At 35.4% G+C, this 21,920-nt stretch overlaps 2 protein-coding genes across 4 annotated transcripts; both read right to left on the bottom strand.

Annotated features, from left to right (window-relative positions):
* Positions 1 to 339: 339 nt before the first annotated feature.
* LOC143914716 (PAX3- and PAX7-binding protein 1) lies at positions 340 to 13,752 on the bottom strand. Of its 3 annotated transcripts, none has more exons than XM_077435016.1 (16): positions 13,309 to 13,752; positions 9,706 to 9,926; positions 8,436 to 8,666; positions 8,090 to 8,324; positions 7,542 to 7,612; positions 7,240 to 7,451; positions 6,974 to 7,163; positions 3,439 to 3,562; positions 2,752 to 2,946; positions 2,493 to 2,668; positions 2,359 to 2,423; positions 2,148 to 2,275; positions 1,739 to 1,931; positions 1,482 to 1,666; positions 1,245 to 1,389; positions 340 to 1,162 (listed from the first exon to the last, which is right to left on the bottom strand). In XM_077435016.1, the coding sequence occupies exons 1-16, from the start codon at positions 13,505 to 13,507 to the stop codon at positions 1,084 to 1,086; spliced, it is 2,649 nt and encodes an 882-aa protein (XP_077291142.1). In that variant the 5' UTR covers positions 13,508 to 13,752; the 3' UTR covers positions 340 to 1,083. The 3 variants fall into 3 exon arrangements, with proteins under 3 accessions (XP_077291142.1, XP_077291143.1, XP_077291144.1); XM_077435017.1 differs by having other exon boundaries at positions 1,482 to 1,645; positions 1,733 to 1,931; positions 13,309 to 13,679; XM_077435018.1 differs by having other exon boundaries at positions 9,732 to 9,926; positions 13,309 to 13,679.
* Positions 13,753 to 18,967: 5,215 nt separating this feature from the next.
* LOC143914451 (organic cation transporter 1-like) lies at positions 18,968 to 21,533 on the bottom strand. The gene is made up of 8 exons (XM_077434669.1): positions 21,230 to 21,533; positions 20,859 to 20,990; positions 20,551 to 20,781; positions 20,260 to 20,479; positions 20,003 to 20,180; positions 19,635 to 19,911; positions 19,188 to 19,453; positions 18,968 to 19,109 (listed from the first exon to the last, which is right to left on the bottom strand). The coding sequence occupies exons 1-8, from the start codon at positions 21,431 to 21,433 to the stop codon at positions 19,055 to 19,057; spliced, it is 1,563 nt and encodes a 520-aa protein (XP_077290795.1). The 5' UTR covers positions 21,434 to 21,533; the 3' UTR covers positions 18,968 to 19,054.
* Between the last annotated feature and the right edge of the window lie 387 nt (positions 21,534 to 21,920).

The raw sequence follows: 21,920 nt of genomic DNA, 5'->3' as shown, positions 1-21,920 counted from the left end.
GCATTCAAAAACACACAATGAACAACACGGGATACATTTTTATAAGTAAATTGATCCGATTGTATTCCGTGCGTTGTAGCGTATTTATAGAGACGTACCGCGTAATATTGACAGGAATTATTTATTCGTAAGGGCCCTTCTATTATTATTACATTTTTCTGGTTGGAGTCGATTCAAAATGTACCAACTCCGACTCTTATGATTCGACTTTGACTACAGCTTGAACGATTTGAGAAAGATCGACTTTTCTTGTCCACGTATAAAATTGTTAGTAATAAAAATAATAGCGATTTTCAAAATATAAAAAATTAAAGGAACTAAAAAAAATCACTAAAAATTGGCATGTATACCAATTTATTGAATTATTGGAAATTAAATAGGTATAAACAAAAAGTAAGTACATTCAGTGTATATGTATGAATTTCATACACAAAAAAATCAATTTAATAAAAATAAAAAGTATGAGACGGAGGAAACAATCGGTTTTGGCTACAAAAAAAATCAAAAAAATTTTTGGCTAATCAAAATACGTCTAGCTCCACGATTTCAATTATATCTAATATAATTTGGAATCATGATTTTTAAATTACAATTAATTAGTGGATTTACTTCAATGACAAAAGACTCTAGTTGACACATACAGTAATACTGTTAAAGTATTAGATAAGGTAAAAGAAAGTATAAAGTAAAAGAAAATAATAAAAAAGTAGTCGGTTGATATTTTGCAGCTCTGACTCTGACTCTGCTTGAAATGATATGACTCTGGTCTGCGACTCCACAGCCCTGGTATTTGGTGAAAGTTTTTATTTGTACATATATGATTATAATAAAAGAAAAATTATGTGCATCGATTTATTTATTTTTTTCATTTTTTCACAAAGAAAAAAACATCTATACATTTAAGTAAAATACTATAATTGGATTCGAGTTTGAATTGCCGTATAAAAACTGTTCTGAAATAGCTTATCATAATAAATCCCGACGAGGAAAAGTAGGATGAAAATTTCTATTATAGATACATTCATAAACTTGGAACAACATATTAAATATACATGTATATTGGAATTAACATATGTATATAAACTAATTCACATGGTCTGTTTTCGGGGGTTGTCCAGTTTGAAGAATACTGATAGTCGATCGTATTTGTTCTATTGCTTTTCTGAAAAGAAAAAAAAAAAAGAATATTATTTATAAAGCATTGTAAATTTTAAAAGCAATTTCACAATTGAAAATATACATACAAATTCATAACATTATCGGTTAGATTTGCGAGCACTTCTTGACAACAAACCGCAAATTGTTGTAATGGTGGCTTAGAACGCTCTTGTTCTAACCACAACCTAGGCAAACAAGCCGCTATGGTCCAACATAGTTCCGCACTGTACGCTAGAAACATAATAATAATTGATACATATATTAATTGAACACATACATACATACATATAAACATACAAGTAGAACAATTAAAAAATTTGTACTCGGAGGTGAGCATCTGATTGCTGCGAGAAGATATCTCTGCAGTAAAGCTTCTAGCACGAGGGGAGCTAAAGTATTATCGGCTACGGCACCGTGCAGAGTGCCTAAATTATTTAGTAATCTAACTCCGGAAGCTGCTTGTCTTTTTAAAAATGCAGAACCACCTCTAGGGCCCGAATCGACGACACTAAAAATACAAATAAAGCATGTTAACATCGTATTTTGTACGATCAATATAATTACAGGGTTGCACTCGAACCTTTTCGGTAATATTGGTATGAAGACATCGTGTTGAAGAGCTATTCGAATCCTATTTAAAACAGCTTTGGCCAAATCGGTAAACACCCGGTTGCTCGGGTACGCGCCTGGTAGAGCTGCTGCCCGTCTTAGAATTGAAGCCAAGCGTCTACTTTGTGCTCCAGACATTGGATCCCAAGTTCCTTCAATTAATTCTGTAATAGAATAAATAAATTAGTCAATAAATAAAATAATACTAATTTACATTGAATTTGATTAAATATTACAGAAGGGCATTATATGTAAGTGAATTTAAAAATTTTTATTTGTACAAATTCAGATTTTTTTTTTCACTATATGCACATTCCTTTTACATGAAGTTCAAATAACACAGCCAATGTTTTTCATCGATCAATAAAATAACAAAATACCTGTAAGTTTAGGCAGTATAACCTTTTGTACTATATTCGGAATTAAACATATATCTGGATCACTGGCTAATAAGTCTTCCGTCTCGGGACTGTTGGGATCTTCTTTGAGACCATAAAGCATCAGCCCTCTAAAATTAATCAAAACAATTTCATTCGTATAACAATAAATCTACAATATGTACAAAAAAAAAAAAATCAACTTTACACTCACCGATACCATGGCATTTTGTCCCAATCCGGCGCAGATTCATCGGTTATAGGATTCCATAAAAGTAACTGAAAACGGTAAAATACGTTCATCCGAGTACAAACAAAAACCGTACTTGAAAATGCTCATCGATTTACCTTCAATCGTAGAAACGGTCCAGCTAACCTAGGCAAACATAAACTAACGTAAGCGTCCACGTATGCTGAATACTCTTGCTGTTTCCAATCTTCCAAATGTGATAGCACACTAGCCAATGAAGAAAATTCATCAAGAGTGTCAGAGAAAAGAGTTCCTACATCTGATATTATTTGATCTGAAATTATACATACAATTAAAAATACAATTTCAAACTAACAACATATTTATTATACACCAACAAAGCGTAATGCAACTAACCGTGGGTACTTTCATACGCCGCTAGCTCAGTTTGCGGCACTTCATCGTCACTCGAATCTCCATCTCGATGAGCAATAAGAGTCCCAGTTATGGTTAATTGTTCCCGAGCACGTCTTCGTCTAAGTCTGCGTCCTTCTCTTTCAGCACAACGACGTCTTCGTTCTTCATTCGAGGCGTCTTTTTTCGTAACACCGCCTATGAATAAAATATATCTTAAATATAAAAATTAAGAACGTTCGTTGTGTGTGATTCGTTTCTAATTGGCTGTAGCTAAATATTATTTTTTTAAATTTAATAATAATTTGTATATATATTATTTTGAATAAAAACAATAATTTTATTTTACTACCGCCATCTATGTTTAAAACTAATAAACAAACGTTGGATAAACGTCAACGACTATCTCGCCGGGCAGATATCAAACGTGTCTTACACGATATTTTTGCACCATCGTAATGGCGATGGATCCATTTACTTATATTGATGACGAAAATGAGCAATATAGCAAAGTATGAAAACAATCGGATAAGAGGCAAACTTTTTCCTGAATCGTATTCGTAAGTGAAACGTAAAGGAAGTATGTAAAAAAAAGAAATTAACGTATACTATTAGATTAGCCATGTTCAAGCAGATCTTTGAATAAAAAAATGTATTTTATGATATTAAAGACTTTAGCACTATAGTTACCTGCAGTTTGTAATACTTCATAAGCCTGATCTCTAACGTCGGCCCTCCGTCTTTCGCAGATGAAGGCTGCTTTACGCTTTTGGAGCGTCATCGCTCTTGCTTCCAAAGCATTAATTAACGGCATCTACAGCATAAATTTAAACAATTAAAAATAATATATAATAATGTTACGTACGCCGTGGATTGAGCGAATTGTACTTAGACCAACGGATATCTGTTATCGGTTAACTAAATGCATGCACTTACTTCCAAAGATTATATCTGGACTCTAAGTGCATTTAGGCTAAACAATGACCGTTATTAGTTAGTTCTCAGAATCGGTACGGGAAGACCCAATGTCTTGGAAATACATATCCGAATACGTGACTATACAACAGGTAAACAGATTAGGCGTCCTGAGAGATCTACCCTTTATAAGGCGGTACGTAGGCGATATAATTCATTCTGGACTTAGCAGTGACACTGCGTGTATCTCCTGAATCATCAATAAATGCTGTGAAACGACTGTTGGCCTTTTACTTGGATCCTCCACCCACCCCTACGCAACACTGGTCGTCAGAAGTGGGATCCAAGATGGGCCGTGGAACAAAGTCACCAGCGAAGGAAGAGAAGCTACAGCGAAGCCATCCTCGGGAGCTGTAGGAGAGAGTTCGAGCCATGGAGACACGAAATAAAAAAATGCAGTTTTCACTGCAACACACAGAATCGGTCATCACATATTCGGTTGTCGAATTGCAGTTATCACTGCAACTCGACTTTGACATTATCGGCGGTGGCCGCCGAGAATTCATCGGGATGACGGAAGGAGGTTACGAAACGGGAGGTTTCGTACAAGTGCTGCCGGGAGAGGACAACTTGGGGCGCTGTCAAGGGCAACATCGAGGAGCAGCATCCGGCAATTGCAGAGTCATCCAAAGGGCGACCGGGACGAGTGCAGTTCACCGGTCCACTTACGCCGCAAGTACCAAGAATTAGCGGCTGTTGGGGACGACGATCCACGGGAAAGCATCGTCGTCAGAAGAGGAGCGGAGAGCAGGAATGCGGAGGAGCAAGAATTCATCGGGATGACGGAAGGAGGTTACAAAACGGGAGGTTTCGTACAAGTGCTGCCGGGAGAGGACAACTTGAGGCGTTGTCAAGGGCAACATCGGAGAGCAGCATCCGGCAATTGCAGAGTCATCCAAAGGGCGACCGGGATGAGGGCAGTTCGCCAATACGCCGCAAGTAGCAAGAATTAGCGGCTGTAGGTGACGACGATCCACGGGAAAACATCGTCGTCAGAAGAGGAGTGGAGATCGACTACAACTGAAAGATGTCGATCACAAGCCACTATTCCCTTCAACTGTTTGTTGACGGCAGATGTCAACAAACTGGAAAAAAAATCTAATTGGAAACTAGTCGAGTCTAATTGGAAGAGTCGGAAAGTAAACGGATTGAAATGGAATTCAATCGGAACCATGCAATGGCAGAGAGGCACATTTATCAGATTGGATAAATGTTGGTTGGTCAGTCGGCGGAGTCAATCAAGTCACTTTTGGGAGGATAGAGGCACCGCTTCAGAGGGAATGGCAACGGAAGCACGTTCTGGGTGGAACGTTGGTCTGCAGCAGGATGCTGGGCCACATGATAGGAAGACGGAGCCACCGCAACAAATTTGGACGTTGGGGAAACAAGTGACTTGGATCAACCACGTGAGGGCATTTGACACCGAAGAAACGCCATATTGCGACTTCAACGAGAGAGAGCGGAACAATTGATATACGTCAACATCGAAAAAAATCTAGTTGGAAACTAGTGGAAACACGAGTACCTGAAAAAATACATGGACAGTTGCAGCAGTGTTTAGATCATCTCGCAGATGTAACGGGAAAATACATCAGAAAGAAATGGATTTCAGTTGGGTCAATGGAACGGAAAAGAAGCACATTCAACAGAGTGGCAGACTGTTGGGTGCACATTTACCAAGGTCAATGGAACGTAAAAGAAACACAACCAGCAGAGTGGCAGACTGAGGTGTGCACATTTTCCAGGGTCAAGGGAACGGAAAAGAAGCACCACCAACAGAGTGGCAGACTGAGGGGTGCACATTTTCCAGGGTCAACCGTCATTTTTGTGAGGATGGTGGCGATTCTTGTGGGACATGGCTTTGGAGCACGTTCTGGGTTGAACGTTGGTCTGCAGCAGGATGCTGGGCCACATGACATAGGAACACTGGGCCACCGTAGCAAATTTGGACGATGGTGACACGAGGGCCAAGTCACTTTTGTGAGGATGGGAGCGATTCTTGTGGGACATGGCTTTGGAGCACGTTCTGGGTTGAACGTTGGTCTGCAGCATGATGCTGGACCACATGACAGGAATACGGGGCTGCCATAGCAAATTTGGACTTTGGTGATACGAGCAACATGGACCAAACACGTAAGAAATTTTGGACCGAAGAGCTAACAAATAATGATTTCCAAATGTAGAACATCGGATGACTAATTTTAGGCGATTAGAAATGTAATGCAATTGTTTCCATTGTAAAGGTGACGTAAATCGTAGTGTAACGAAATTTTCAATGTTTTTGTTTCCATTGTAAAGTTGACGTAAATTGAAGTTTAACGTAATTGTTTACATTGTAAAGGTGTCGTAAATTGAAGTTTAACGAAAGTTTAATGTAATTGTTTCCATTGTAAAGATGACGTAAATTGTAGTGTAACGAAATTTTAAATGTTTTTGTTTCCATTGTAAAGGTGACGTAAATTGAAATGTAACGAAAGTTCAATGTAATTGTTTCCATTGTAAAGGTGTCGTAAATTGAAGGGTAACGAAAGTTTAATGTAATTGTTTACATTGTAAAGGTGTCGTAAATTGAAATGTAACGAAAGTTTAATGCAATTGTTTCCATTGTAAAGATGACGTTAATCTAACTGTTACAGAATTTAAATTGTAAAGGTAACGTTAATGTAACGGTAGTAGAATTTACATAAATGTCATTGTTTCCATTGTAACTGCAAAGATAACGGCTGTAATTGTAAATGTAACTGTGACTGATATCGGAGATAAATGTAACTACTGTAGATTTATCAGTTATGATTTGTTGGTCAATCGGGACGATTTGACCTAAGAGAGAGGCAATGTTACGTACGCCGTGGATTGAGCGAATTGTACTTAGACCAACGGATATCTGTTATCGGTTAACTAAATGCATGCACTTACTTCCAAAGATTATATCTGGACTCTAAGTGCATTTAGGCTAAACAATGACCGTTATTAGTTAGTTCTCAGAATCGGTACGGGAAGACCCAATGTCTTGGAAATACATATCCGAATACGTGACTATACAACAGGTAAACAGATTAGGCATCCTGAGAGATCTACCCTTTATAAGGCGGTACGTAGGCGATATAATTCATTCTGGACTGAACACTGGCAATACGTGTATCTCCTGAATCATCAATAAATGCTGTGAAACGACTGTTGGCCTTTTACTTGGATCCTCCACCCACCCGTACGCAACAATAATAAAATTATTGATATCATTCATTCAGACCTTTTCATCCAGGCATTCTATTAAATCGGTTAAATATCCTCTTAATTTTTGATAGAATTCGTAACGTGTTGCTAAAAGTGGAGCTTTTTTTGAACAGGTCTGACGAGTTTCCTGTAATTTCTTCATCTCTTTATCCATAGCGAAAAATTCATCTGCTTTTTTAGTCCTCGCTACTTGTAACAGGGAAATCCTATAGAAAGAAAAAAACTTATATTATAACTTACATACATATACTCGAGTGCTTAAGAGATTAGTTTAATTTTAACCTTTCATGTAAAATATTCGTAAGCTGACTGGGTGTAACCGAAGACTCTCCTGGCTCAACTAAAGGCTTCAAATGCTCCGAATTAAAAGACGATACTCCAATAGTATTAGTGGCAATTGTAAATGGATTCATTTCCATTTCTAATCTAGGGAACGGCACGGAAGGCATAACATAATTACCACTGTAGTAAGTTTCTTGTTGGACTGCCATTATCTAAATACAACAAAAAAATTCTTATAACAAATCTCAAAATTGAAATAAGTATTAGTATAATATATATATGGTTATTTTAAAAATGCAGACTTGATTTTGCGTAACTGCTTTCCGTATTTGTTGAGCTTCCCATTCTTCAACATCGCTATCGACATCTGAACCTAAATTGAATTGAAACATGATTAATACAAACACGAATTACATATAAATAATGGGTGACCGTGAAAAAGTCGAAAATGTTCGTTTGCCATGCATACATATGAAAAACGGTTAGTATATATATCAGTGTCATGCGGTAAAAGTCTCTCTCCACCCGTCGTACATCCTCACTCAATTTGCGCGAGCAAGATACAACAGGAACAAGAGGAACAGGCTTTTCCTCCCATATCCTGCGTGCGCACATTAAACAAGGCTGTATGACAAAAAGAGAGATAATTTCACCGCATGCCATTCATATATATTATATATACATAGTACCGTTTACCATGCACCCTTTTTTTTTTTTTGATTTTTCGACTTATGATCTTTCGATTTTCGATCTTTGCCTTCTGATATTTGCTTTTTCAACCTTTTCACTTTAGGGGCCGTGAGGTAGACCCATAAATAATAGATGGAATTAAATTATTTTAATTATAAACCTGGTCCTTCTTCTCTAGCTATTTTCATACGTTCCTTTCTCGACGTCTCCGGTGCGACTCCTCTAACGTCAATTCTATCAGGATCTTCATCTGAAGCATCACCGGCGCCGTCTTCACGCACAAGTCTACCTTCTCTCTTTCCACTATTGTTAATACTAGACAGGGAAATGTGATTAGCAGACGCCTGTTCGGAATTGGAGCTCTGCAGCGGAATGAAATCACCTATTTCGCGCGCCTACAACATTCATACAATCAAATTATAATATTACAATTAAAATAACATTATTATAGCTATGGTACACCGAATTTGTAAACACGTGGAATATGTTAAAGGGGATTTTTCTACCTGTTGTCGCTTCTTTCTGGCTGCATGTATGAGAGCAGCATCAGGTATTACACCTCTGTCCAACAACGCTCTTACCGAATCACCTGGAGGTCTGAACATTGGTTTAAAACGAGCATTGATTTCGTCAATGGTATCACTTTCATCACCTTCAGAGCCGCTGATATCTCCCGTCGCTCCGGCCACCAAAGCCGCCCTCCCTGAAAGGATGATACCTTCCACTGAACGAGGTTTCTGTAACGGGAATTTAATAGAAATATGTGAATAAGAGGTAAGGATATTGTAGCGGCGCATTTAAACAATATGAACATTTTTTTTTACTATAATAGAAATCGGACTTCATTATTAAGATATAAGAATAATTGAAATTTCATTAAAAACAAAACAATTATCTATTTATATTTAAAATACTGAATAAATTTTTGATAATGTGAGTGAATTTATAAGCATAGTAATTATTATAGATATTATAATGAAAGATAGTTGCTGTAAGAAAAATGATCTTATTTGTCCATGTATTGATTGTTGTAATCAGTCTATATGTAGATTAAGGTTCGGTGATTACTAGTCAGATGTGAATCGGTCACAGGACAACCGGTCGCTCTAGATCGGTCACACATGATCACCCGTCACACTAACACTGGTCACACTCTAAAATCGGTTAACAAGTTTTCTCGTGACCGATTTTAGGGTGTGACCAGTTTTAGTGTGACAGGTGATCACGTGTGGCCGATCTAGAGCGACCGGTTGTCCTGTGACTGGTTCACATATGACTAGTAGTCCGTTTACCGTAGATGAATGAATATGATGTACGTTGGTATAGTAAAAAATATGTAATCATGTGGCTGTAAAGAAATTCATAATGTATAAAATATAATGTAAGTTTTTATATATATAATATAATATATTTTTGTTGAAGAGTTATTATTGGAGAATAGTTAGTGATGATGGATTGTTTAGGAAGTGTGGATGTGAATAATGTTAGATTAAGGACTCTGTGCACTTCGAAGGATGTTACACATTGTCGCATTATCGTGTTCAGCTTTGATAACAGAATAAAATGTCGTAAAATTAACATAGCCCCTGATACAGGCAATTTTTTCATTCAAAAGACCAAAACACTGTCCAATCCGGGTGGTTTGTATTTTTAAAGTTGTGATTTTCAAATTCGATAAAATAATAAGCGTAAAATTTTCACGGTGCGTGGTGGAGTGGTCAAACGAATGAAAAAGATTACACTGTAAGTACAAATATCAGTTTTGTAATTGTATACCTTATTGTAAGTATCATTTTTCCTACTGTTTTTGGAAAAGGCATCATCTTCATGTCCGGGCAATGATGCCGTACCTCCTCTCGGTTGTTGTGGCTTCTCGTCATTAAGCAAATTGGTATCGTCCTTGGACACCTTGCCGCGACGCTCTCGGTCTATTTGTTTTTGCAGCTTTTTGCTGTACGACGATTTTTTCACACGGAATACTTCCGAATCGTCTTCAACTGAAAGAGTTATTATAAATAATAAGTGAAAAGTGAAACCATCAAGACCAAAATATACTTTTTCGTGTTAATAAAATCATTCAAAATAAAAATTTCGACTACAAATTATGAAATTAAAATTTTCAAAAAATTCTCTATATCCACTACTTTCCTAACTAGCTATGTCTTTATAAAAATTCTTTCACAATACAGAATTGCGCAGTATATTTTATTTTATTTTTTTACATAGATACATATATACCAGGAAGGCTTGACAGGAAGACCTCAATGCGCCTTCCTGGACAATTAATTACATACAATGCAACATTTTTATGACATTAATCACTGTATTTCCAGAAACTGAAAAGCATGAAATTAACAAAAAATTAATTAATCCAATGAGACATCTTAAGATTTGTACATATTTTTTTACAAATTTTACATACATTAATACAGAAGATTTTTTTGCCAATTTTAAGGAACCGTTTCAACAATGATCAGATAAAATTGGCAAACTCGACTTGGATTTACAAACATCCAAGTCTAACCAGCAGTATATTAAAGATTAGCCCGGGATCGAATCCAATAATCTCTTGGTGCTAAACATAAACGCAACCACTGAGCTATTCTGCTGGTTATGAAGCTCTTGCTTCTAAATATTATTTTATTGGTTCCTCACAAAACATTTACATACTATAATTAGTTGATAAATGAAAAAGACAACTGTAGGATAATAAACATTTGAGGCTTCTGAAAAATCAAGTCAAAATTAATGTAATTTAAATTTCGATAATGAGTGTAAGATTGCTTAAAATTTTTAATTTTGTATGCAAACATTTTATTTTAAGTGTTGTTAAATAATTAATTATTTGAATGGTAATTTTATGGCTGGAATATTTAATTATTAGATTTTGACTGATTCGAACTCAGAATCACGTTTTCATGATCTAGAAAAAATGTGTCTGTGTGTGTGTGTGTATTTTGGGGAGTTTTGAACACCGTTAGTCCTATCGAACTGAAACTTAGTATCGCTTGCTGAAATTATTATTGACACGACGTAAATTTTTTAAACACGTAAAGTTGACCGGAAATGGTACCTCACCTTATAGGTGTCCCCTTATTTCCCTCTTAGAAAGAAGGTCAAAAATGTTGTGCCCACTATTCTGTCCACACCCATGAACGTATCAAGCTGAAAATGTATATATGTATTCTTTATGTACTAGCTTAGAGTTGATAAGGTTTTGGTCAGAATTCGTAAACTGGAAGTAGTATTTTTTTTTAAAACAATATTTCATTATATTATTTTGACCTTTTAAATTATTTTAATCGTATTGATATTTTATGTGTATAACGCTGATAGGGATTTTAAGTAATCAAAAAAATTTGAACACAATTTAACAACCGGAAGTAGAAAGTTTCCATACATATGCAGTCAATTTTTATCGAAAATGCTATCATAGTATTTTATAATGCTGCTGGTATGTGTGAATGTGTCTGTACGGTTCAATATCAAATTTTGTTTTGCGACCGTCTTATATTCCTCAAATACATAGATATAGTCATGGGTTGGTCACAGCCGAATTTTTTTGTTGCTATTGTAACGTAGCAACATGAGAAAGAGTATCCACTGTCTAAGTGCATTCGTGGGTGAATAATAGAGACCCTGGATTAGGCTAAGGCAGCGGTTTCCAAACTTTATGCTACTACGCCTCCCTAAAAATTTTTTTTTTCCGCGCTTCCCTACCTTTTATTTTTTAATAGATATAATAATATAGACACGTTTTAAATAAAAAAAACCTTTATTTTTTTATAAAAAGGTTTTATTATAACATAAATTTATACGAACGCGTATATTTATTTTTATATTACATTACTAATTAAACTACATCTAACACATCAAAATTTAATGCAAAGGATGTTGTTGTTTATTGGCACAAAGTTTTTCAAATCTTGGGGGCAATATGGAGAGTGCCACTCGTAACTCTTTTTCGACTATTAACCTGGCTCGATATTTGGTTTTCATTGCAGCTATGGCCGAAAAGCCCGTTTCGCATAAATAATACTGTTACGTATGCCGCGGATTAAGCGAATAGAATCCCAGAGACTATGTGATCGTTCAAGGGATATCTGTTATCGGATTAACTATCTAAGTGCTTGCACTTACTTCCAGGATTATATCTGGACTCGAAGTGCATTTAGGCTAAACAATGACCGTTATTAGTTATTTCTCAGAATCGGTACGGGGAGACCCAATGTCGTGGAAATACATATCCGAATACGTGACTATACAACAGGTAAACAGATTAGGCGTCCTGAGAGATCTACCCTTTATAAGGCGGTACGTAGGCGATATCAGGTCATTCTGGACGGAGCACTGGCAATACGTATATCTCCTGAATCATCAATAAATGCTGTGAAACGACTGTTGGCCTTTTTACTTGGATCCTCCACCCACCCCGTACGCAACAATACGTTACAAATGGTAGAAGTACTTGCATTGTTTTGCAATACAAAGATTCATACTCTCCACTAAGATTCATCCAAAATTTAATTATGGTTTCATTTTGAATCTTTTGTTTTAGTGAGCTATCGCATGATAATTCTATCAATTTTTCTTTTTCAATTGTTGTCAGCTCGAATTCGTCTTCTTCATTGTAGGAAAATGGATTCTGTATCCACAAAAACTTTGAGAAATCAAGGTCTTTGAAATAATTGAAAAAATGCAGCACTAAACCATCCAAGTGGTCGATAAAAAGAATTTTACTTGCTTTAATATTGGCTGTGGCCCAGAAATCTATGGAAAGTGAAAGCATATCCAACTCATTCATGGTATGAAAATTATTTTTTTATTAAATTGTTTTGGCGTCTCCCCTGGCAATAGTCTGCGCCTCCCAGTTTGGAAACCGCTGGGCTAAGGGGATCAGTAAGTGCTCGAACAAAGGATACGCTGGAGTTCTCACAGCCTTGGGCGAGTGATTGCGTGCGCAAACAATAGACTCGCCAGGCACTTGGGTTTACTGCGCACTGTCGACCAGTGCGCAATAGGCCTAAGGTTGCAATCGGTCGGTAAACGTAATAATTCTATCGGTAAATGTCTTAATAATGGGTATTGCATATGATTGTTTAAAATTCTAAATATTGTATAGGTGCGTATGCTAATTGCGCACTGTCGACCCTGCCGTTTTCTTCTGCACTGGCAATATTGACACAATGGCCCCCAATAAATGTAATAGACTTGTGAAGCATTTATTTTTAGATGCAAAACGATTCTTTATTTTTCATAGTCATACGGCAATATCCTGTTTTGACAGCAGTAGCAGAAGTAGAAGCGGCGGAATTGTGTGATGAGCCATATACATACATAACCTAGAAAGAGAGAGATGGGTGGGTGAGGGAGAGCGACCTTCGTCTCCGAAGCTGAGCAGAGCCTGGGTGTGTCTGGGCTGGGCAGCGCGGCTGGCGGCGGGCGGGGGCGCAGGTGGCGCCTGGTGGTGGGGCGAAATGGTGGGGGGCGGAGGCGCCGCCGGGGACTCCTCGTCGTCGTCGTGCTGCGCCAGCGATCGCACTTGCATGCGCCGACGCGGCTTGCGGAAGAGAGACATCTCCGCGAGTGCGAGTGAGAGGGCGACTGCGAGCTGACTCCCGGTCGAGCAATCTAGAGTGTAGCGCAATGCGGCTCGCAGGAACGCGCAACTGACAGCCGGCACTGGCACTGGCACTGGCACTGCCGGTGACACCTGCCGCTCTCACCCTCACTCTGCACCACGCACTGCTGCCAACACTACTTTTTTCTTCGCGTGCCTGAACATTTTTTATCGATACGCCCAAGGTAAAGAAGTCGCCCACTAAGCTCCCCTTTATGGTGCGTACGCACCAAGCCAACGAACGGCCCACAGGCCAACTTTAAAAACCAGTAGCGTACAAAATATCGAAATAAAAATTAAATTTAAAAATTGAAATTAAATATCATAATTAACCCATTTGAACCCAAGCGGTCAGTTATGAACTTACACGATGTATGCCAGCGCGGTCGTTCACGGCATTTTACAATTTTGCGTCGTAAAATAAAGGGATCACTCAGGCCGGCCGTAAAACCTTTCGTTACGCTTGGTTAGATGTTGGTGATGAATTTTAAGAAAGTCACACGAAATTAAATCAGTTCCTTTTGGAGTTTTGAGGGAATAACATCGAGCGCTTTTCGACTTGCAGATATGTCGAAGAGAAAACATACGTAAGTTTTTTATTTTTACATATTTTTTATTTATCTTTATGTTTCTAATACAGTAGGACTTATTGTATAATATTTTATTTTATTTTATTTTATTAATTGAAAAATCAACAGACAGGATGTACAGAGATAGGTATAAAAAAAACAAAAAGTAAATAAATAATATATGTAACATCCGAGTCCAATAATAGATTTTTACAAAAATGAAAAAGATAAATATAAGGAAAACAAATTAAAAAGTAAAGAATAAAGGCATGACAAAATATGTAGTACATTGCATAATTAAACTATAGTATTAAAATATTTGGAAAAGGTTATAAGATAGAATATAAGAAGAAATTGAAATTTACAAATATAAAAAACAAATGAAAAAGGTAAATACAAAATAAACAAATGAAAAGGAAAAGAATGAAAGCTATAATATGATTAAATAGCACATTACATAACTAAACTAAAGTATAAAAATAATGGAAATATTGGAAAAATAGAATAGGAGAAAAAATGAATCAATCGGTCAAGATTCTCTTGATGTTAGACCTGAATTGATGTAGGGAAATACCAAACAGATCAACCTCATTCAGCTCTCCGTTAAACATACGATAAACGCGCTGCATATAAAAATATTTTTGGGAATTAGTATTGAAAGGATCAAGTGAAAAGAGTGCAACGCGTCTAGAGTATCGAACTGGGATTCTGAAATTAACCTTATTCAGTAAATCAGAACAATCAAGGAAACCATTTATGAGCTTAAAGAAGAATATAGCATCAGAATGTCGTCGCCTGACAGAAAGATTGTTAAAAGAAAGGATTTTTAAAATGTCGGAAACAGTAGAATGGGTATAGGTAGGAAAAAGGTAGCGTAAGGATTTAATAAATTTAAGTTGAACTTTCTCAATACAATTAATATGGGATAAATAAAAAGGTGACCAGATAATTGAGGCAAATTCAAGGTGAGACCTTACAAAGGAAAAATAAAGTAATTTTAGTACATAAGGATCATTAAAGGGTTTTGTTGAGCGGAGTAGGAATCCAAGAGATTTAAATGCTTTGTTGGTAATAAAAGAAATATGTTCAGAGAAATCTAGTTTATTATTGAGTATTACACCAAGATCCTTAATAGAAGATGACGTGTTAAGGATTGAATGATTTAATTGATATTGATTAGTAATAATTGACTTATTTCTAGTGAAATTTAAAATAGAGCATTTTTCTAGATTAATAAAAAGATCATTATTTAAACAATATATAGAGAATCTATCTAGATCTTCTTGTATCTTATGACAATCGTCTATGGTGTATATAGGTTTGTAAATTTTTAAATCATCAGCGTAAAGAAGTATAAAGGAATGTTTGAAGATGTATGAGATATCATTAATATAGAGTAAAAAGAATAAGGGACCTAAATGCGACCCTTGTGGGACACCGGAAGGAATATGTCTAAGTGATGATCTAAAACCAATAATATGCATAAGAGAAATTGCGTTTATATATCTCACATTCCTGAAAAAAAAGTCGACGGAGTCGTATATGACTCCTTGGGATAATGACACATATTTTTTTCCAGAAAATGCAATTTTACTACTGCAGATATACGGGAAGAAATTGATTATTGGGACGAGTCTCAACTTCCGGATTCCATATACATACATATTACCACCCCTGGAAACTGATATTCGGTTAAAGAAAAAAGTAGAGTGGAAATCAATCAACCATTTAGTATAAATATGTATAATAAATATATGGGTGGGGTTGATCAAATGTATAACCATATTTCTAACTATAAAATAAGTATTAGATGGAAAAAATGGTACATGCCTATTCTGTTTTGGAACATCGATGTAGCTGTGAATAACGCTTGGATTCTTAGCAAAAGTTTTGGTTGTAAACTTGATAAATTAGGATTTATCAGACAGGTAACAGAGACATTGTGCAAGTGTTATGGTCATAAACGAAAACAATTGGTCCCATTCAGACCCGGCAAAGTTAATCAAAATCAAAAGGAAGTTGGAAGACATTTGATATTGGTCAAACAGAAAAGGAGAAATTGTGGACACTGTAAAAATAAAACGTTTTCCGCTTGTGATAACTGTTAAATTCCATTGCATGACAAATGTTTTGTACCGTATCATAATAATTAATTATTTTGTCTTCATGTATTTTGTTTTTACGACTTTTGAACCCAAAATCTCGTTAATGACATTTCTTCTTTTAAAAGGGTGCACACTTTTTTTTGTTGACGATGTGTATATGTCACAATATATGTACCTACGTGTGTTATGTTATGCGATTTGAAAATATCATTTTATCGAAGAGATGCGTGTTTGTTATTTTTAAAATTAATTTTATAAATTTCTTAACAATAAAATTACAAATAACCAGTGAGAAAGTATTATAACTGATTATGTGACTCCATTGTGGTTTTTGTTTTATTTTAAAAAACATGTTTCATTAGCCCCAAAGGTCGTTCACGACACCACCTTGAAAAAAATTAAAAATGTTGAAAAATCAAATAATTATCCATCCCTATCCTATAAAAAATATTTCCCATGAAATAACTCAAAGATTTTGGAAAATAAACGAAAAAATAGTCCTGGGCACATAGGATATGTGTTTTCACGCGAGCTCTGGGTTCAAATGGGTTAAAACTATTATTATTATATTAAGATTAAATTCAAGTATCAAAATAAAATTATAATCATTATATTTAAATTAAAATTAAATATTGAAAGTTAAAACAGAACATGCACAATTTAAATAAATTTTCGAGATTGACCTAAAATTAGATCATCAACAATTACATACAGGTAATCCTCGACTTTTGTTTGTCGAAGATGTTTTGACTTACGAAGATACGCACTAAGATCGAAAAAAAATCAAAGAATTTAATAATGAAGTAGTCCATTATTATAATTCCATATTTCAGCAAAATAATTTAAAACAATAAAACAAAACACATTACAGTTATTAAAATAATTAAAAAATATATCATACAATTCAAATATTCAATCGATTAACAACATTCTGTTATACATTCTTGCACAACTCTGAGATATGTTTATGACGGGTCTAACTCACGGGCTGGAATGTGAAATTACCAAAAACGCAAATATCGGAAGGCAAAGATCGAAAATCGAAAGATCTTAAGTCGAAAGATCGAAAAAAAAGGGTGCATGGTAAACGATACATACTCACTTAATATGCGCGAGCAGGATGCAACAGAAACAAGAGGAACAGGCTTTTCCTCCCGTATTCTGCACGCGCACATTAATATTCCGGCCCGTCACGGAGACCGGATTATGACAGTGGATCGACATGGTCAGCCATGAGGACGGATGCTCTATCTGATCTTGAGTTTGTGCAAGAGTTCATTTATCTCGGGTCAATGCCATCGAACAACAAAGGGTGTATACGCTATTTAAAAAGTGGATCGGCATGGCAAAAAGTTCAATATTGAAACTGAGTAAAATTTGGAAGCATTGAAGCATCACCGTGTCTACAGAAATGCGTCCGGGTTTTGGTCTTCCTCGTAATTCTATATGGAGTGAAGACATGGATGGTACGAGCTCGAGAAAAGCGGAGAATAGATGCTTCTTAGATGTGGTGTTGGAAACACATGTTTAGAATCTCCTGGACAGTGAGAAGAATCAATGCATCCATCCTCCAAGAGCTGAGGATTGGTGATAAGCTATTTTCCATATGCCTTAGGCGTATCCTCCAGTTCTTTGGACACATCGCAAGGCGAGATCAGGATATCCTGGAAAAATTGGTCGTTCTGGGAAGCTTTGGGAAAACAGAGGGAGAGGTCGACCCCCAACGAGATTGAGTGAACAGATCAAAACACCCACTGGGAAAACAATTGTCGAATCACATTCACTGAGAGTTGCAGGGTGTCGAGAGGGCTGGAGAACAATGACGAGCCGCATAATGGAAATTAGAAGACAAGAAAGTCACCACTTTCAGATACGAGAAAAGTGATCGGAAAAGAAAGGCTGAGATGTAGACGGGATATGACGGAAAAAATAAATCACGTGCAAAAAATACATCACAAACGGTCACGTGCCGCACTTTGAAGGCATTCTCAGGATGAGAGTGACCTCCCTACGTTTCTTTATCGTCAAATATTGTCTTTTTGCCGCCGCGGCTACTTACTTTTGTTCATCAATACATATTCGACGGATGAAACTGCTTCAGCGACCGCCATAAATTATTATAAGTATTATTATATTTATTTAATTTTCGTAATATTTGTTTATATGAACGATACGGATTGCACTATTCTTCCTACTGTCTGAAATAAAATTATTATTGTGTTGAAATATCCCTAAAAATAAAATAAATATTTTAGAAACCATGTACATATGTACTATATTTTAAAGAATTTTCATATTTTTTACTAGTTGTTTTTTTTCTTTAATTAATATTATATGTTTATTGGAATGAAAGTCTTATTAAGCTATTATCATTACAACTATCATTCACTCAAAGGATTCTCTAAACTTCATTCAAAATTTTTTGCTCAAATATTTTGGGTATATACATAACTATTTTTTTAAAAGCTTCAATTTTACCTTTATCAGCTATAATATTGATAATTTGAAACAACAAAAATTTAGTTTTCCAATGAATTCTGGTCTTGATTATAATCTGTTTTATCTTTTTTTTTCATTCATTATAATATGGCACTGAAAAAATAAAATTATTGTTTGGAAATAGTATCTTTCTCGGTCATTGCATGATAAGCAACCTTTGATTTGCCAGGTTTCGTAAAACAAATGCATAGCTTCTTCTCGAAATAAGATGAATTTTTCGTATTAAACTTAAAAATAATAAGTTTACAATATTTATAAATACTTTATTACAAATAAAACAAGGAGTACTTATACAATTTACAGTCAATCACTTAAAAATATTCATCGAATATTCAACCCGTAGATGTTGGAACTTTTTTATATTTTGTATTAAAATCTTTTGTCTCCCTGAAAAATTACAATATTATTTTTAAATATGATTTTTTATTAATTTTATATTCATAAAAATTGCGATTTGATGCGTACTTGTTTGAGTTTTCATCTGATTCTACTGTATCTAATAGTACATGCCCCTTCGTTTCAGGCAGAGGAATCAACATCACCGGTAGACTCATTGTTAAAATTCCTAAAATTGCTAATGGCAACACTGTTGAAACTCTTTCTAATGACAAAATAAGTGGCGCCAACATTGAACCAATTTTAGACACCATGGATACTACTCCAACCCCGACATTGCGCACCACAGTTGGAAACAGTTCTCCAGTGTATAAATACAGCATGGGTAGGAACACCTGAAAAAAATGTAATTTTTATTTCACGTCATCATAACCAGACTTCAATCACTATTGGTTTACAAATCAAGAAAGCAAAAAAAAGGTTGACTATAGTGAACCATTTTTTGTGGGTAAAGGCATCCTGGCTGTCGAAGTCTGATCATAACAACCAATTTTATAATAAAAGTAGTCAACTCACCGACATTCCAATGATTCCCATGCTTGCTAATAAAACTCGAGGCCAATCGTGCACATAAGCTCCTTTGGGCACTGCGAGAATTAACCAGAAACAGATAGCTGTGATAACTTCAAACACAACTATCGATGTTTTTCTTCCAAAGTAATATGACATGAGAAGACTAACGAAAACACCAGGTATTACGACGATTCCTCCCATGGCAAATGTAAAGAAAATATTATCACTCAAAGACCCCATGTATTGAGTGAATGCAAAAAAGCTCATGCCAGCAACAAACCTAATTTAAAATGACATAATATAGCAAAATTGATTATTGATTTAATAATATAATTGAATATGTATGTACTTAACGACTAAAATTAAATTACCATTCTATGCTAAGTATAATCGTTTTAAATCTGAGATTCTTATTTTTGAATAAAATTTGAATAGATTCGTCTTTTTTATCTTCAGGATCTGATCTGTCGAGATAGGTTGATTCATTTTGAAGTAATTCATCAGGTGATGACTGCCTATTGTTGAACTTTGCTACTCGTCTGAGTAAAACTGAAACAGTAGAATGTTTATTTTCAAAACAGCTTATCGGGCGATATAATATATCTCAATATAATGATTGGTAGTTTACCCATGGCTTTTTCTCTTTGATCGGTGACCAACAACCATCTCGGAGATTCTGGTATAAAGAATGCGAAAAAAATATACAACGCAGACAGTATTGATAGGGCTAATTGCAGTTGTCTCCAATCTCTGATGAAAAATGCAAGACCGGACAGCACCGAATTTGCAAGGCCGAATGGTATTTGATACAGAATTGGAATGATTGTGCGCCATTTACCTCCGACTATCTAAAATTTCAATTCAGGAAAATTAAACGTAGATAAATTTAAATAGTGCTTTAATTTTTTTGAAAGCTTACCTCCATACAAAGAACGAATGATATTATAGCAATTCCTCCTGAAGCTATTGCTACGACAAACCTGGCTAAAATGAAAACCGAAAACCAAGGAGAAAACGTAGACAAGAAACACGCTATCGCTTGTATCACAATGGCAATAATCAAGGGTTTTCTTCTACCATATTTATCAGCCAGAATTCCGAAAAGTATATAACCAAAAAGCATACCAGCCATAAACGACATTTGGGTAAGCTGAAATTAAAAGCCCGAATTTAATAAAGTCGTATAAATCATAACGAATTACTGGAAGATGTAAATGGTAAATTTACCTCCACGAAGTATTGCTTCGTGCAAACGAGATTCCATTCTGAAACGATCGTAGAAGTAAACACACTTCTGTCGAATTCAAATTCTGCACACGGTATTTTTTGGTCCGCATCATACGGATCAAAACATCGATTCTGAAATTTTTTATAGAAAAATAATAAATATAAAATTCAGCATTTAAAATTTCATAAATGATGCTGTTCATACATAGATATGACCAAGGTTGTAATTCATATCTTAATCCTGCAATTTAAATTTTTTATCATCATTCAGTTCACGTCTGGAGTAATAAAATCATGATGAAAAAACATGATTGTTTTGAAATGAGATAAATAACGAAAATATTATATAAAACAAAATATAAGAAACTTACAGATTGATTTTTCAGTTCACTTATTGTAAAATTGTCATTTTTGCACCAAAATTGTTGTGGAGGTGCCAAAAACACGATGTTGAATTGAAACCATCCAAGGGAGAATTTCAATAGAGCCATCATTACACTTATCCCGAATTGCCATTTCCCGAAATTTCCAATGATCGAACACACAATGTCCTTCTCCTCGATATCTTTGACCATTTTGATTTTTTACTATCACACTTTCAGTTAAAATAAACAATAACTACTGAGTAGTTTGAATTTACAAACGTCTGCTCTCGACGCTTCGTCTCTTGCCACTGATGGATATTAAGGATTGCAGCGGGTTTACTCTGATACAAATTTGTGCATTCGGAAGAGATAATCGAGTAACGAATATGGAGTGATTCTTTTAATTAAGTGTAAGTTATATAAATATTAGTGTTAATGAACTAAAATTGCGATAAAAAAGTATAAACTTTTAACTATTTGAAATTTAAATTGTAAGACTACCTACAGTTTTAATACGTAGTGCCTCTGGGGATGAGGGGGGAGGGGAGGGGTGTCTTGACTCCACTTCAAAGTATAAAAATAAATAATAATAAAAAAAACCATTAGAAACTGTTCCAAAAACGATGATCATAAATTTAAAAGCATTGTAATAAAAAAAGAAAGCTGTACTTAATTATTTCAAATATTTAATTAATAA

The sequence above is a fragment of the Arctopsyche grandis genome, chromosome 7 (genome assembly GCF_051622035.1).
Source record: "Arctopsyche grandis isolate Sample6627 chromosome 7, ASM5162203v2, whole genome shotgun sequence".
Classification (NCBI taxonomy): Eukaryota; Metazoa; Arthropoda; class Insecta; order Trichoptera; family Hydropsychidae; genus Arctopsyche; species Arctopsyche grandis.
This window is presented reverse-complemented; position numbering and strand designations above follow the sequence as displayed.

Coding starts and splice junctions, on each gene's coding strand:
- LOC143914716 (XM_077435016.1), bottom strand. CDS start 13,507: ATGTCTCTCTTCCGCAAGCCGCGTCGGCGCATGCAAGTGCGATCGCTG. Junction 9,927..13,308: donor GCTCAGCTTCGGAGACGAAG/GTCGCTCTCCCT, acceptor TAACTCTTTCAG/TTGAAGACGATTCGGAAGTA. Junction 8,667..9,705: donor AAAATGATACTTACAATAAG/GTATACAATTAC, acceptor TTCCCGTTACAG/AAACCTCGTTCAGTGGAAGG.
- LOC143914451 (XM_077434669.1), bottom strand. CDS start 21,433: ATGGTCAAAGATATCGAGGAGAAGGACATTGTGTGTTCGATCATTGGA. Junction 19,912..20,002: donor ATTATACTTAGCATAGAATG/GTAATTTAATTT, acceptor ATTTTAAATTAG/GTTTGTTGCTGGCATGAGCT. Junction 19,454..19,634: donor TGGGAATCATTGGAATGTCG/GTGAGTTGACTA, acceptor CATTTTTTTCAG/GTGTTCCTACCCATGCTGTA.